The sequence below is a fragment of the Pleurodeles waltl genome, chromosome 4_2, assembly GCF_031143425.1.
Source record: "Pleurodeles waltl isolate 20211129_DDA chromosome 4_2, aPleWal1.hap1.20221129, whole genome shotgun sequence".
Classification (NCBI taxonomy): Eukaryota; Metazoa; Chordata; class Amphibia; order Caudata; family Salamandridae; genus Pleurodeles; species Pleurodeles waltl.
This window is the reverse complement of record NC_090443.1, coordinates 504,555,977-504,574,033: the sequence shown is the minus strand read 5'-3', so window position 1 is coordinate 504,574,033 and position 18,057 is coordinate 504,555,977. Positions and strand designations below refer to the sequence as shown.

Genomic DNA, 18,057 nt, shown 5'->3' with positions numbered 1-18,057 from the left:
AAAAGACTCGCCTTCCTCCCCAGCTGCTTTCCACACTTGGAGATTATCTAGAATTACATGGTGTCCCTATTTGTGACTACTTTGGCTTCAACAAAGAGATGTTTCTTTTGCATGCAGTTACTATGTGAAGTATATCTTCCTTATTGCTTCAGTCAGAGTTCCCTGTACCCTTGAGTGCATCATTTTATTTGCCTACAGGGAGTGCCTGTGCGCAGATTAATATGCTACTCAATAACCATTTTTGTTTGTGAACAGAAATCATAATTCACAAGAGGTGGACGCTGGAGTGCGTAATGAAGTCCGTCCCTCCTTAGTGGTGGTAAATAGTATATTACTCTAAACTGGGCTGCATGTTAATATATGCTTTAAGTGAAATAAAATGTCATTAAATTAGCTTATTGATAGGGAGTCCATGTTTTCAACTGTAAAAAGATACTGAGCCCCATTTTGACATTATAGAAATCATTCTAAGATGGTGATGGACTAAACAGTTTGTGAATTGCTGCCATTGTGTGATGAATACAAACATCTTAAAATGGAGGCACTCATAGAGTGATATTGAGTGTTTCTATATTTAAGAAATACCCCAGGACAGAAGTTAATTATCAAACCTTAAACTGACTGTTAAGGGAGCACAGAATTGTGGGGTGTGTGGCCTGAAAGGCCAAGGTGATGGACACGCCTTAGAGGAGCTCCCCATGACGATCTCATGATCCGGTATTAGTAACATGGTCCTGCTGCCATCACACTCAAGCCAGACCCCTGTGCTCTTCTGACTCTAGCTGTGTTATGGCGGGGTGAGAGGTGAGGTACAGGACGAACACAGGGACCGGCCGAGATGATGAGGCCTGCCCCGTCTGGCTGAGTCATCTGCTGTGGTCTGGGCCCAAGCTGGTTATGTGCACTCTGAGCACCTGCTGGGATACCCCGCTGCCTAGACTGGTGTGAGGGTGCTGGTTGGAGCACCAAAGGCCCTCACTGAAAGGGGAAATTGTTGGCTCACCCACAGCACTCACGGCTCTGCCCACTTTGCCGTGGCCACTGGGAGTTGGGCGATACCTGGCCCCTGCCGTGAATGTGCTGCTGATAGCTGTCCCCTAGAAGATCCCTGGGCTGCGGGTCCCTGCAGACAGAGACTGTGAGCTTGTAAACCCCCTGGGGCATGTGGCGAGATAAATCACTGGCCTGGGCCTGAGTGATGTACAGAAAGACACTGGGCACCGACCCGATGTGAGGGTGACACCAGACCTGACTCGCAATCATTAAAAAGATCTGGTGAGTGCTATGTACTGTCTTGCTGTGACTGGCAGCACTGGGGGGTCCCCCTACAGTGACCAGTGCATGTGCAGAGCCGGGCCTTGAAACCCTATCCTGCAGCCATTGGGTGTACTGAGCTGCCCCCTAAGGGTACCCAACAGTGCCTGGGAGGCATCAGTGTCCTAGCAGCACGCTGGTTCACATGAGGTCCTATGGCACACTCCATGGCTGGAACCTTTGTTTGAGGACAAGACATCCTGGGATATGGCACCTGTGTTCCATACCTGCAGCGGTAAGAGGTGGACACCTGAGACTTGGGGGGGGGGGGGGGCTTGGGGGAGGGGGGAGCTCAGGAGTGGCCCCTCCATTGCAGAGTCTCTGCAGGCACTAGGACGAGACTCAAGACAGCTGATGCAGTGATTGGGGAGAGCTGGGTCCTCATGGACGACTCCAGTGAGCCGCCATGCCATTAATTCCTGGCGCATCACTATCGGACTGTCACATTTGAAAAAGAGGGTGTTGGCCTTTGGACCCCCCTCATCCCCCTCACCCCCAGTCAATTTTGGTAGTGGGCTGCCTATTTGCTGATCAGGCTGCTTGTGCTGTGAGGTGCTGAGAAGCACCTGTGCACTTGCAAGCAGGCCCGGTTGGAAAATGGTCCCATTTGCCTGCCAGACGAGACAGGCGATTATGTTTTGAACATGGGACACCTCAGGTCCGTCACCCAGACCACCCAGCCACAACACATGGTGCCACTGCCGAATGCCACACAGAGCGCGGACCCTTCTGATCACCTCATTGGACCTATGTTGGTGGAGGGCAAGCTTGATGTGCCCTTGGCAGCAATAGAGCTGTCTCCTGTGTCGCTGGAAAATAAAGTTGATGCGGTGACAACAGACCTTACACTGCTCCGAGATGACCACTGAACTCTTACAGAAAGGGTTGGTAACACTAAACAGTCTGTGGCAACAATCTAGTTCCAAGCCCAGGACACTCAGTCCCACCTACAAACCCTGACTGATCGTGCTTGCGTCCTGGAGGAGTGAGCCGAAGATTTGGAGGGCCAGTCCCAGAGAAACAATATCCACCTGGTGAGCCGCCTCAAAAATGCTGAGGGAATTGATGTAATATCTTATATCAAGACATGGATCATAGCTTTGTCCCTGCCTCAGCCCTCTCACCCTTTCTTCAGTTGAGCGGGGGCACCAGGCGTGAAAGGTACCCGTCTGTTGCCCCACCCAGACATGCTCCAAGCACTACAGGAACACCATATTGCAGGAGGCTGGCAAGCTCAACAACGTGATAGTTGACAATCCAAAGGTTATGATTTTTCCTAATTACATGCCGTTGGTCCAGCACCAGCCACACAACTTACTTGCGGTCAAATGCAAACTCTGGGAACTCAACATCCACTATTCACTCCAGTCACCTGCCCGTCTTCTGGTCTAGGTGGCTGGCAAACTGCACTTCTTCATAGATGTCAAGGAGGCTTGGACATGGTGGGAGAATAGCGGAAACCTCTTCCTCACAGAGCATGACCGGAGACACGCAATCTACTGGTGTAGGCCAGAGGAACGCATGGGCCGGCAGAGTGACCTTACAACCCCCTCCCGCCCTCCTCCATATTCCACCCCCCCACCCAAGAAAAAAACCATCCACTATGTGTGCTGCTCCCCTAACCTGGAGCAGGTCATAGAGGAGAGGAGAAAAGCGCTACAGGCGGCAGCAGCATTTCAAACCCTATCCCAACTTCAGGCACAGACAAAGACAAATCCAGCTTTCCAAAGATGAAGGTTCCCTGACCTCAGACCTTTTCTCGCCAGCCTCCGGTGCGCCAAGTAATATTATCCCTCTGGGGGGGCATGGCTGAGCCGGTGACCAAAATGGCTGCAAGGCTTCCAAGAACTGAGCTGGAGAGCGCACCCGAGAGCCAGTGGTAGCCCAGTGTTGGTGACGGAACGGTGAGGTGTGGGGGGGAGATCGCGGGTGGGGTTGGGGTGCGCGTCTGCAAATATTGCAGTGCACGGTTGCTGTGGCCTTGGCCCGTGGGCACACGTGCCTTGGAGGCCCCGAGATGGCAGGGGCCTCGAGTGAGTCTGAGGAGCTGGGCCACCCGGCGGTGCGGATCCACTGGGGGGCAGACAGTAACAGTTCCCTCCATCCCAAGCCGAGAGCGATGCTCAGGGAGTGTTCCTCATACCCCCCCGGACATTTGCTACAAATGCCGCGTGGTGGTGAGGCATAGAGCCGCCCTCTCTGTGCCCTCAAAGACGCCTGTGGGGGTGGCCAGCGGGTGTGTCCTGCTGTGTGGTGGCACGGGCCTGACTGGCCACGGGAAGACCTATGGCAAGGTGGGCCCCATGCCCCACCCTCTCTTTGACACTCGGTGGGGTGGCCGACGGAGTCACACGCCCTACCTGTAGCAGAGCCTCACAATGCAGACTCTTTCCCTGGCAGAGTGCCAATCAGCGGGGCCTAAATCGGGGTCCTGCGCTCCTACACTGTATGCACTGGCTGCATGAGAGGCACAGCACGACGGACTAGTCCCCATTTGTGTGGGTGCTTGGAGCTGCCTGCCCAGTGACTTGGGTGGGATCTGTGGCACCGTGGCAGCTACCTGGATCGTTCCCCTACGTGGTGCGGGGTTTCCCCCAAGGATTCTTAGTGCACTACTAGACCAGCGCTAGCTGGGGGTGGCTCTTTGGGGGCCATGGGCCGCAGTGACTCCAAGCAGAGGAAACTTCCATTTGAGAGGAGTCTGCAAGACGATATGGCTGCCACTCCGGCAAGGGAGTCGGATGATGTCCGGAGTGAACAGATGTGAGATCAAACATCGGGTGCGTAAGAAATATTGATAGAACTGAGGACAGGATTTCGCGCTATTGATAATAGATTTGACTCGCTGACTGCCAGGCTTGATAACAAGAGTAACAGGTTGGACAAGCACCACTCGCGCCTGGAGGGTACAGAGGGTCGAATCTTTACTATCGAGGACGACACAGCGACGCTCAGAAAACGCCTTGAGAAGGTCGAGGGGCGGTTAAAGACTGTGGCCGTAAAGAATAAGGATTTGGAGGCCAGAGAGCAACATAACAACTTGCGTATAGCCTGTGTAGCGGAGTCCACCAATACTGGTCGCCTAGATCTGTTTGTAGAGAACCTGCAGGTGGAATTATTGGGACGCCAGGCTTCACCTCCACATTTGTGGTGGAGAGGGCACATCGTACAATGGGCCCAAGGCCTCCCCCTGCGGCACCTGCCTGTTTTATAATTGCCCGTCTATTGAATTATAGAGGCCGAGGCACTGCACTCCAACCCGCTAGGGAGAAAGGCCCATTACAGTATCAGGCGGCAGTTGTATCCCTCTACCCCGATTTCACGCCTACAGTGCAGGAAGGCAGGCAGACATTCTGTGCAGCCAAGGCAACGCTTGGTTCTCTTGTACTACGCCATGGCATGATCTATCCAGCCAGGTTGAGGTGAACTGTAAAGTGCGGTACTTTGATACCCCTAGTGATGCCATGAAGTTCTGCAAGTAACTCCCCTGTCTGGACGGATCGCCTGGCGGTTCCCCACGGGGGTCGTGACAATCTTGATGCTGGGCCTGCTTGAAGCATGGAACTGTTTTCCCTCGGACTAGACAAGGCAGCCTGGACTGTGACCACAGCCATGTTGGTATAATCAGTGCTCCCCCAGTAATTATAAAAGATGGTTGCTAATTTGCTGGCCTACTGTTCATCCTGCATGTTCTTTCTTTAAGTCGGGTTGTACTCTCCTATGTCACACTGTCAATCCCATTGCTATTTGTTCTTCTATTGTAATGGTCTTTGTTTATTCGCTTGGCATTTTTGGGCCGGGGTCTGGGAGGTGGGTGGGTTGTTTCATTTGTATGGGTTATGTGATGTAATGCAGTTTTTATACACATTTACCCAATGTACATATGGTTGCACGGATCTCACACTAAGGCTGGCGCTCCTGCGACGAGAAAACATATTAGGCCTCACATTCCCCTCCTGGAATATGCATGGTCTCAATAATCCCCGGAAAGGTAAGATGGTGTTGCAGTACCTCCGCAGGCACGGGGTGCAGATTGCTTTTGTGCAGCAGACACATCTCACTGCTGGCACTGTGCCCTTCTTTGCAACCATGTGGGGCACACATCGATACTTTGCTAGTTACAACTCCTACTCTCAGAGGGGGGTGTATCTTGATTAATAAAACAGTGCCATTCAGGCTGCTATCGACCCAAGTGTAAGGCAGTGGCAGATATGTGATGGTTGTGGGGCTTTTGGATAAACGTAAGGGGTTACTTGTGAATGTGTATGCCCCTAACATTAAAGCTCCTGATTTTCTTCAGGAAATCCATTCTCACATTGATAGCTTCGCTATAGAGCACATCCTGCTGGGTGGGGACTTTAATTTGGCTGTGGACCAAGCAGTTGACACCGCCTCCCGAGCCCTGACGTTCAAGTCCCGCTTTCTTAGGGCTCTGGGGATCCTCTGCACCGCCTTCGCTTTACATGACCCTTGGCGACTGTATGGGATCGGCACGTTGACCTACACATTTCGTTGTGCACCTCATGGTACGTGGTCGTACATTGACTGTTGGCTTTTGACAGGCGCTACTGCACAATGGGTTACAGATGTCACACATTTACGTTGGACGTTGTTGGACTACTCTCCGGTACTGATGGCACTTTCTATACCTGCATCGTACGGAACCAAGAAAATGTAGAGGCTCCCAGACATATCATTGTTTGGCGCTCTGTTCTGTGCAGCCTTGCGGGAGGCAGTGGTCGACTTTTTTTTTTTTAACTAAATGAGGGCTCAATAGGGTCCTGGGGCAGTATTGTGGGATGCCTTTATGCCTTACATCAGAGGCATCTGCATCTCTACACATTCTGGTGTCCTGCGGGAGATACGTCGCGATCTGGCGCAGGTGGAGGCACAGCTTGTTGACAATGACCAGGTGACTGAGGCGGCCAGTGTCACCCCTCTCCTGGGGCGGCGTGGGGCGGCGTTTAAAGGGTTCAACGTACTAGCAGAGAGAGAGGTTCATTACCTGGAAAATATACAAAGGCACATAGATATCGAGAGGGGGGGGACAGGCCCAGGAGGATGTTGGCCAGATTGATCTGGCCCTTACATCCTGCATCCCATATTGTTGAAATTAAAAGATCTGATGGCAGCCTAGCCAACTGTACTGCTGAGGTCCAGGAGGAGCTTCTCAAATACTATTCCACATTTTATACAGCACAGGCGGGGCCATACGGACCTGAGTTACAGGACTATTTAGATGACACTGCTATAGTCTGGCTTACATCTGCCCAGCAGCAGTCCTTTAGTGAACCCTTCTCTGCCGAGGAGGTGTCGCAGGCTATTGATTTGCTGGGTGGGGCATGAGCCCTGGGGTTGGATGGGTTTACTGGGGTGTTCTACAAGAAATACAAAGATATTCTAAGTCATCATCTGGTATTGGTGTATGCCGAGGCTCTGGAGGCCAGGGCTCTCGCCATCTATGAGAGAGGCGGTTATTGCTCTTTTGCTGAAACCCGGCAAAGACCCTCTATACCGTGGGTCATATCGCCCCCTCTTTGATAAATTTCGACAATAAGATCCTGGCCAAAATGGTTGCTGCCCGCCTCTCCCTCCTGTTGGACACGATTATCTTCCCCGCTCAGTGTGGCTTTGTACTGCATCACTCTACCTCTATCAATCTTCGCACTGTCTTTCGGGGATAAACAGTGTCCCCAGAGGTTCCGGCAGTGATAGCCTTATTAAACACCGAAAATGCTTTTGATTCACTTGAGTAGCCCTTTTTACATGCAAAATATTTAGGTATTCATTCGCACAGACAGGGAGCAGGTGATGCAGCTTAATTATGGACCCGCGGTGGAGAGATTCACCGCATAGGTGGGTGAAGCTGCCGATCTCTGTGGCAGGTCGGATATCGCTCATAAAAATGATGGTTCTCCCCCAATTTCTGTATCAATTTCTAAACATCCCAATCCAGCTCACTAATTCCTTTTTTGCCACACTTCGTAGCCTGGTCATCCAACCTGCTATGGGCGGATAAACATCCACACATTCAATGGGAGATCCTTACTCTCCCGTATTCGTGGGGTGGGTTTGGGGTCCCTCACTTCCAGCTTTACTACTTGGTGGAGCAGAGCCAGTCCACGTATCATTGGTATCATCCTGATGTCTGATTTCCTTACTCTATCCCTGAGTTGGACTTGGCGGATCCAGTCCTGCTCACTGCTCTTCTGCCTGGGACTGTTATACTAAATCGAAGAGATATTCAGACTATCTCCACAACTAGCTGGGCATGGCGCAGACTGGTACGTCTGCTTCAGTGCGACACATAGCATTCCTCGGCATTGACCATGATTAACAATCCATTTATACCCATCACACAGGAGGCACTTGAACAGTGCTCTTCAACTTCACACTTTCTGGGACGTTTTTACCAGATGACCACATATTTTCACACACTACAGATACTCGCTTTGCAGACGCTACACACCTGCAGAACTTTGTACGATGCTATCTGCAACGTGCGATGCGAGCATGCTCCACTACTTACCCACTGGCTCCTGTGGAGTTCACCCCACTTACCCTGGTTGCTATGGCAGCCTCAGGAGTGCGCTTGGTATCTAGACTATACTCCGCTTGGGAGTGCGCTTGATATCGAGACTATACTCCGCTCCACCAACTCTCCGCCACCCCTTTAACTTTTTCTCCTTCCACAGCTGACCCGGTGCCCCCGGGGGGAGGAGGGGGGGGGGGGGGGGGGTTCTGCAGGTAGTCTGCTGCCGTTTGACACGCGGTGTGTTGGCTGACACCCTCACGGGCCCGTGAGTATGTACAGTGTTGGAACTAGCATGGTGGGGTGGCAGAACTGGAGGCACAGTGCCCACTATGGCACAAGGCAACATGGGATCAGCATTGCTTCATACCATTACTTCCTCTCGCCCACCCTAAATTACTTCCTGATGTTGGCACTCTTTGTCAGTATGTTTGGGTGGATGCCTGTTGCAGCTCTGCTCTGTATGGTATTCAAATGTTTCTTCTGTTATTTGTTGTAAGCTAGAAGTTCCCTCCTGCACCCACCTAGGGTAGTCCCCTATGGGGGATCCTGGCCCTGGCCCTGCACATTTGGTGGTTGCCATGCTTCACTCCTTAAGACACATACTAAATGCTCTACGCTAACATAATTACTTGGAATGTTCTGGGATGCACGCTCCTTCCCATAGGTACTCTGTGTATTCCTGTCTGCATTGTAGGACGGTCCAAATAGAATTCATACAGTAATCCCACACTACATAAGCAGGGGACAACAACTTCAGAAGCGATGGCATGGCCAGGTGTATCCCACCAATTACTCCACATATGCCCACAGGCTTTTTGTGTGGTTAAAGGCAGAGGTCCCTTTCAGGATAGGTAACAGTCATAGACCCAAAAGGCCAGTGTTTATTAGTTTAGTGCCGACTGGACAGATGCTCGTCTGAGCACTCTATGCGCCCAATTCTGACCAGGCGGTATTCCTAAACGAACTGACAGCGGTCCTGGCTCGATGGAGCGGCATCCCTTGGCTATTGAGAGGAGATTTTTAACTGTCCTCAGTGTGCACTTGCACCACTCCTTTCTGCCCAATTACCCTCACCACTGCCACCTCAAACGTCCACACCCTCCCAAGTTGGCTTCAGCATTGGACCCTGCTTGATTTCTGATGCCAGCGACATGGCACACCATGAGTCTACTCATTTTACTCTCACCCTCATAACCTTCATGTCCGAATAGACCGATTTGCTAGCACAGCAGACATAACTGCCAACATTACGTATGTTGACTGCTTAGGCAGGACCCCCTTTGATCACAATCCATTGCACCTGCACTTAACCTAAAATTAACCCCCCCCTCTACTCCAATATTCCAACATGTCACCTACAGGCATGGGCACAGGAGGACCCTCTGTTCAGGGCATGAATGCTTTGACAGAAACAACGATACTGATTCCTTGTTAATGAAATGGGATGCGTTCAAGGTGTGATAAGAGGGCACTGCCTGAGCAACATCCTGAGCATGCATCGTCTAATAGATCAAGAGATCGCACATGTTGAGCAGACGCTGCTCCGTCTAGAGCAGCAGATGCGGTTCTTGCCGGAAGACCCTGACTAACTGGCCCAGGGAAGACGCGATCATGCTGCGTTACAGGAGAGGCTAAGATGCCTCATCTATGTGGCATACATGGCAGAAGCACTTGGACGATGACAGACATGGAGCTTTGCTGGCCTGACTTTACTGGAAAGAGCAGCCACAGAGGCCCATGCTGACATCCGAGTGAACTTAGGGGATCTACTTCACACACAACAGGACCTTCAGTAGGTATTCAGAAGTCACTATGCTTCATTGTACAAATTGGCGATGCCCTCGCTGTTGGAAGCAGTCAGATCATTCATGGGCAGCATAAGCCTCCCAAAGGCCCTTGAGGGAGAAATCACACAGTTTGAGATTAGGGACACTTTACGCACGCTGGAGGGGGTTTTGACCCCTGGACCGGATGGACTACCTGTCGGATTTTGCAAGACTTATGCAGCATCGCTGGTACCCATATTCAAAACTACATTGCTGCAATGGCAGCTGCCTGCTTGCCACCTTCTCTGTGAGATGCCCTGCTTATATTGTTACCTAAAGAAGGTAGGTACCCTGCTGAGCTGGCATCCTACAGACCCCCTGCTCTCCTGAACACAGACTACAAAATCCTGGCGAAGATCCTGACCGAACGTCTAGCCCCACTAGTCCCACAACTGGTTCATCCGGACCAGAATGGATTTGTTTTGGCCAGAAGCACCTCCTTGAAACTCTGATGATTTATTTCGGGTCTTCGAATACGCCCTTGCGCCAGGGTGCATGGTACTGGATCTTGAGAATGCCTTCGACCATTCCCACACCCCAGGTAGTGGTAGTAGTAGTACAAAAACTTTATTCGACTTTCAGCAAGTCATAAAAATATCAATTAAAACACGTCTATATATAATATAATAACACAATAAATAAATAAAGTGTAAAAAAATATATATATAAACAACAAAATAAAATTACATATGAGTCATATGGCTATATGGCGTCATTTAAATTCACACCAGTGCCCCCATAGACCTTCTTAGAGCTAGTACCCAGCATAAAACATTTGCCAAGGTTCCACACATTTCAATAGAGAATAAAACCTGTATGCTAATATACGCACTGCGGGACTGACGTAAGTTAAGCGATCTTAAAAGAGGAACTAAGATGGTCTTTCCCTGTTTTGAATAAAATTTGCAGAACAAAACCACATGAATCGTAGACTGTAATGACGTTGCGTCACAGGGACATGCCCTTAAGATTGGACTCCAATCATTCATAGTCGGGAAGGTTACTAAACGGTGAAAGGTATCTAACCTTAGTCTTGTGAGAACAAAGCGGTTCCGAGGATTTACCACATTTGCAAGATAGGGCTGAATACCCTCCACGGACAGAATCAATTGGTTAGACATTACACTGGGCTTTTTTGATTCCACTTCCCATCGACATTCTTCTAGCTACTTCAATGTTAAAACTCTCAATTCCTTCCTAGTGATGTATTCCAAAAATCCAGATTTGTGTAGTATTCTTTACTACCCATGTCTTCGAAAAAGGTCTTGATATATCTCAGCCAGGGGACTTTTAACGAATATGTTAGGGAAATACAATAAGATAAAATGGTTTTGTTTAATCCAGTGTGTTCAGAGGTCCAAACTTTGTGCCATAATAACAGTGGCTGTATCCTTATCAGATCGGATAAAAACGAGACCCCTAACTCTGCATGAATTATATACGATGATGTACCATTTGGTACCAATAACAGGTGTCTAAGGAAATCATTTTCCACCTTCTGGATTGGCTTACAATTGATATATCCCCAAATACCTGATCCATACATCGCGGATGGAATACACTTGGCTTTATAAATTTTGACCATGTTCGGCGGGGTAATCCCTCCTAACCTTTTTGAGAAGATTTTCAGCGCCGCCGTTGTCTTAATAATCTGGTCCTTTTTTGTTTTCATACAGTGTGCCCAGGAACCCTTTTTATCAAACATTATACCCAAGTATGAAAATGTTCGAGCTATGTCGACCTTCCCCCCCGTGGGTAGTAATGTTTTTAATCTTGCCCTGTTTCCTACCACAATTCATTATGAAAGTTTTGGAATGATTGACGGAGAGGCCCAAGTCTGTCATAAATATTATGCAGGCAGTTAAAAGTTTTTGAAGGGCTAATGGTGTCCTGGCCATAAGAACTGCATCATCTGCGTAGAGTAATACCGGAACGGCACGATTGCCTATTTGAGGAAGATCTTTACATCTAGTTGTCAGTTTGGTTTCTAAATTATTTATGTATAGTGCAAACAAGAGCGGGGCGAGTACGCAACCTTGGCGAACTCCTCTATGTATGCTAAAGGGCCTAGTGCATTCCCCTCTTGTCCCATACCTTACTCTTGCTTTGCAACCTGTATAGAGGTCCCGTATGAACTGAATTATTGAAAAATCTACCCCCATTCTACTTAGGATATCCCATAACTTCTCATGTAGTACGCAATCAAAGGCTGAAGATAAATCTATAAAAGCCAAATACAAATTACTCTCTCTCTGGTCCTTGTGTACTTTCCAATTATGATGCTTAAGTTCAAACCCTGTTCCACCGTTCCTATTCCTGTACGGAAGCCATATTGTACTGGAGACAAAATACCTTTTTCATCTGCCCATGTTTTGTAATCTATTCAAGATAATTCTCCCTGCTATTTTAGCTGAAGTGTCAAGTAGAGAGAGTGGCCTGTAGCAAACCGGGTTCAGCCGGTCGCCTCTTTTGTATATAGGGACGATAATAGAGTCTCGCCATGATGTTGGAAGGCCCTGTGTGCAGAATGCCCTCAGTGTCTGAGTCAATAGGGGGCCCCATAGCTGCGTATTAGCCTTCCCCGCTTTACTTAAATGTATGGCTTCCACTACTTCCTCTAAACTGAACTGAGGTATTACGGTCGGGCATGGGCTTTCCTGGGCAACTAAATCTTAAAAAAATTCTGGAGACTCTTGGTCGCTGGGGTGAGAATACATTTTTGAAAAATGTGCAATCCAATGCTCTTTGGAAATTGCGATTTCCATCCTAGGAGTGTCTGTCCCCCAGCATTGGAGTGTTTATTTTCCAGAAAAGATTATTGTCCTTCGTTCAGCTGGCTTCATGTAAGGTTTCCCACAAATTTTCTTTCAAGATACATTTCCTTTTTTTAATGGCTATTTTGTATTCTTGTCTGTACATGCGTATTTCAGTCTGGCACCTTATTGGGGCACTTAGAGCTTTTCTTAATCTCTTGTGTGCTTTCGTGCAGTCATAGTCAAACCAGCCCATTTCCCTTCTCTGTCCTGCCTTTCCCGTTCTAATTGTGAGAGCTTCTTTTACACCTTGCGTAATCTGAAAGAAGGCGCTTAGACACTTTCCTTGGTCAATATTCTCGCTAAGGCAATCTATAATAGCTTGTTTATGGTCACATATTAGTTGCTTAAGGAAGGTCTGTGGATCCGTTTGGGCCCATCGCAATGTGTATCCGTTGCGTGAGGCTAATTCAATATCATTTACCACTGTGACCTTATCGAGTTTGACCGTTATGGGGTGGGCTAGGGAAAGGTTCTCACTCTGAGGGACGTGATCGCTTATCGCAATGTCGAATAACGTATAGTTAGTAAGGTAATGTGCAAGATGGGTTGAAGTTAACACGTAATCAATCACTGTATCTGCACCCCTTCCATTAAAGGTTGGTTTAAACTGAAATGGTTCCGAAAATAGTTTGTTTGCAAACAACAGATTAAACTTTTGGATCATTAGGTTCATTGCATCTCCTTGGGTGCTATGAGTAAAATGGGGCCTTAACCCAGTGTTTTCAGTGTCCCAGCCACATACCTTCTCCGAAGATTCTTTGCAAGGATGGACATTAAAATCTCCGCCCCATATGATGAGGGTCTCACGCCTGTTATTTGCCCATATGTTCTCTAAGTCCTCACCCATCTCCGTTAAAATATTGGGAACTTCCCCTGGTGGGGCATTGTTATAAAAGGGAGTGGTACTATTTTTCAGGGTCCTTTCAAGTTATGGCATAGGAACACAAATTATACGATTGATCAAACTCCTCTACACTAACGACACAACAAGGCTGAAGACGGTAGCCTTGACTCCGAAACAATACTGATCCAGAGAGGCACGCATCAGGGCTGTCCACCGTCCCTGCCACTTATCTCCCTGGCAATGGAGCCATTAACCCACTCCCTCAGAGCATGGACCCAGCAGTGGGGCATACGGACTGGCAATGGGCTCTGCTCGGTTTCACTCTATGGGTGGCTGTCACCAATCTCTATCTACCAACAGATCAAGGAGGACTGGGGTTATTGAACTTTGAACAGTATTACCTGGCCTCACAGCTACAATGGGTGGCCTGCGATTGGTGTGCCGGTTGCCATCTAGAAAATACCACCTCATACTCTCCCCACATGGATCCTTGCGCATATCCTACACTTGTTCCACCCGCTCTCCAGGGAGCTGTGGCCTCACCCTCTATTACTGTGAGTTGCATGTTGTTGCTTCCGTAGGAGTCTCTTCCTAACCGATTCGGATACATCCTATGCTCTGGCACTACCTCTGCTTGGGATGCCATGGGGAAGGGAGGGTGACCTCACAGGTAGAATTAAACTCCTGGAATGAGGCGAGGATTAGTAACATGGGTGATTTGTATTGTGGCAATGCCTTTCTTGTTCTTGAGGAACTGGTTGCAAACTATAAGCTCCGTCCAGGACAATTCCTACTGCACGCGTCACTCACCCGAACCCTGGTCACCTGCTGGGGAGACATACTGCAAGAACATGCACCTCACAATTCAGTACCTACATGTGATAGGACAGGCATACACCTAACATGATGGCTAGCTTCCTCTCCCCGTGCACATGCCACTGTCGCACTGTCCATGTTGCGTCAGTACTGGGACATGGAACTAGGCCATCCATGCACATACAAGGAGTGGCAGGCTATGCTGGCATGTCCTGCTGTAGTATCCTGTAACTCCTGTTACAAGCTTATCCAATATTTTGTATTGCACAGGGCCTACCTCACTTCCCACTAAATAAACATCTCTTCCACTGCATTGATGCCGCCTGTCCCCAATGTTATACCCCAGACTCAGCCTTCCTACACATGTTCTGGACGTGCCCGTCACTCTTATAATACAGGCTAGGCATTACAGCACACCTGGTTCGCTGAATGGGCCACACCACTCTATACACTTGGGAAATATACTTACTGGAACTGATGCCCAGAACAAAGAAAAACAAAGCATTGATGTGCTTCATAGACTTGGCCCTTGTTCTGGCCAAATGCCTAATCACCCGCAGGTGGTAGTCTCCTCAACCGCCTCCTCTCTGCTTGGATACTCTCCATGGAGGCTTGGGCACAAGCTGAGATCACGGCTTTGAATAGAAAGGGCACAATGGGCCTACTCAAACCCTATCTCTGCCCGTTGGGACAGGTTGCTAGCGGAACTGCATGTAGGCATGAACACAGACTAGCATCACCCCCCAGCCTCTCACTATTGCTGCCTCAACACACACCACGGGTTGCTCCTGGTAGGCATAGCCCATTATGAGCACTCTGGCTTAGATCTGTGCCCCTGTTAGCACATTAACACATTTCTCCACTGGCGCATTGCTTCTCTTGACACAGGTGTCGCGCGCAGGGAATGTTAGAGTTTTTGGTAACTCCATCTTTGTTTAATTTGTTGTTTCATGGTTATTAAATCAAAGTTTATGTGTTGCAGTTAAATTGCAACCAACGTCCCTAAATAGCATGCTAATTACTTGCCAAGACACAAATTTACCCTGGGCACATCAGCTGTAATTGTGTGCAACATTAAGGTACATAATCTGATGTATGACGAATGTGCAAAATGCAATGTAAGCTGAAAATTGTACCTGTAAATGTTTTAAAAAAAATACTAAATGCCAATAAAAAAAGATGTAAAAAGAATTTGTGATTTTGTGCCTCAGAGCCTATTCTGAGAGAGCCTGTAGTAGCTGTTATAAAGGATTATACTTGAGTTTTATTTTTGTTAAGCATAGTTTTTCTTAATGTTTTATTAAGTCTTAAATACGATGTGTTGCATTTGCAACTCAGAAAGGGATTCTGTTGTACTCTGTAAAATCGTGCTCTCAAAAGCACCCAACAACAAGTTTACTGTTTGTGATGTTGGATAGAAATGACTGCCTACTAAAGTAGCCATAAGTTATGCGGCCCATTTGAGATTATTATCCTTTGGCTTCTGGTTCCCATTGATGTAAGTTGATAGTTATTTTTAACTGTAAATAATTGTCCATGAAGTTAGTACTAACTGCAGCCAGATATCCATTTGAGCTTTACTGCAGTCAGCAAGGGTGAATACGTTATTTGCTCACTAACCTCAGTTTCTGCATCTATACTCAGTGTTTCCTTTTCAAAACTTTCCTTTAATTGTAGGTTGCCATCCAGCGAGGTTGCCCTCCCAAATAAAGAACAACCTGAGCCAGATAAAGCTGAAGAAAACCTCATTGTTCAGCTGGTCCAAGAAGAAGAAGAGGAGCCACGCCAGTCTACTGTGACTTTACTGGGCAATGATGATCAGGAGGAGGACAAGCTGGCATGGTTTGAGTCTGAAACACAAATTTACTGCAGTGAATTGATGACCATCTGCTGTCTCTCCAGCTTTTCAGAGTTTCTCTACAAATGGTGTTCTGTTTCTATGGCCCTTCACCGTCAGCACAGCAAAATGGTTGAGCGGAACCGGGATAATGGCTATCTAGCCACTCATCAGCCGTTAGCAGTTCCAACGGAGGAGATCCCTGCTAATGTTGTAGAGTCACCCACACTTGAGGATTTGGTCAGCAAAGTGATTAAACAATCACATGATTTAAATACTGTTAGTCTTCCTGATAGTTTGCACATTGAATCTTCTGTTACCAAATCCCTGCAGGCAATTGAGTTGGAACCTAGTTACCCTCAAATGGTGTCTCAGTCAGACTTCCTTGAGCTCACTTCTGAAGAAAAAACTGTGTCTACCACAACCTCATCTGACATCACCAAGTTCAAAGCTGAGCAGACAGAGGAGCAAACTCCAGAATCAACTTTGGAGGATCCACATAAAAAGGAAAAGACTGAGACTCCTCTTCCTGTAGAGACAACAACTATGAGTTCAGAGACATTTACTGTGAGCAATGTAATAGATACAGAAACTTACGAGGTTACAGGTTCTGCACTGCCCATAAAATCTACACAGGCAGTCCATTCACCGGCGCTCCCTACCACTGTAGTAGACAAGGAAATAGTGGAAATAAAAGTAAGTGTATCTGAGATAGTTAAGCCAACATTAACTGAAGGAACAGAACCCAGTCCAACCCTGGGCTTTAAAGAGGATGAGCAACCCACTGACGAAGCCCTCCTGAGTGCCTCTGCTTTGGGTGGATTGCAGAGAACTGCTACAGATTTTTATGCTGAGCTGCAGAATTCCACTGAGTTAGGGTATGCCAATGGCAATCTGGTGCATGGTTCGAACCAGAAGGAATCCGTTTTCATGCGACTTAATAACCGTATCAAAGCCTTGGAAGTAAATATGTCTCTTAGCAGTCGATACCTGGAAGAACTCAGTCAAAGGTAAGGCAAACCTGTGCAGTGTGCCCAGATCAGTATGTGTAACTATTGATTTGTATAAATAAGTTAATCAGATGAAATAAGCATTACTTTTTTTATTACAGTTGCTAATTATTGAAGTCTGTCAATTAAAACACATTGCCCAAAGAAAGGAGTAGAGTTCAGGACAGCAGTGACCAGCTAAGTTGTTTACCACATTTGAGAGATGGGGTCCACAGATTTGGTTAGGAAGTGCCCTGCTGAGCATTGGTGCCTGTGTGACCTTTGACCCCCACCTGCATTTGCTCATATAAGGCGTGGATAATATCTGTTGCTACGATTCCTGAAGTGCATAATCTCCGGTTTTCAATCAACTCACCCTGTGTAAAAGAGTTGGTTAGCTATCTCTTGATCTTGCATGGGATGTGTGCAGATGCGTAACTCCTTCTCAATATAGGTTAAGAGCACAAGGGTCTTAAAGGTCCTGAATAAATCTGCTCATCTTGTGAAGCAGATAAAACAGAGCAAAACTACTGGGGTTCTGGTTAGCAGGAACCCAGGAGAGACAGTCAGACAGACATACAAAGTAACGGAGCACTCCGATAAGAGAGTATTGATATTCAAAGTACACACGAAAGTACGGGGTTCTCTAGAAGCGGACGTCGCGGATATTAGCGTAGTCCTAGGTTGTATGTATTCCTATTTGGAAGGGTAACGTCAGTGGAATGTCAGTTGGAAATTACCGAGTGGAACAGCGAGGGGTGGGAAGAAGGGAATTTCCTTTTACGGACTAGGTGGTCTCACACACTATATAGTGTCATGCTTCATCATTTGACCACCTAGACCCACCCAGGTAGGACATTGCCACCTGGGCGGACTCAACCTCACTGTTAAAGGAACAGGAGGGAGTGCGTAAATAAACTTGTTTCTGGAAAGATCGGGATCCAGCTAATCTACTGAAAAACTAAAAACACCTAAGCAGACACCTGTGAAGAGCAACAAATTTAATGGTGGTGTCTGTCTGGTGTAGTTAAAAAAGGGGGGTTGGGACACCTCTGTGAGGACAAGGACTCACAGGGTCAC

At 47.9% G+C, this 18,057-nt stretch overlaps 1 protein-coding gene across 4 annotated transcripts in view; it reads left to right on the top strand.

The window, feature by feature from the left end:
• Positions 1-18,057, top strand: part of SUCO (SUN domain containing ossification factor) — a 481,248-nt gene that overhangs the window by 288,747 nt on the left and 174,444 nt on the right. For all 4 annotated transcript variants that reach the window (XM_069231978.1, XM_069231976.1, XM_069231977.1 and 1 more), the window contains one exon: positions 15,829-16,998. In XM_069231978.1, the coding sequence (XP_069088079.1) occupies positions 15,829-16,998 (1,170 nt within the window). The remainder of the gene's footprint in view (positions 1-15,828; positions 16,999-18,057) is intronic.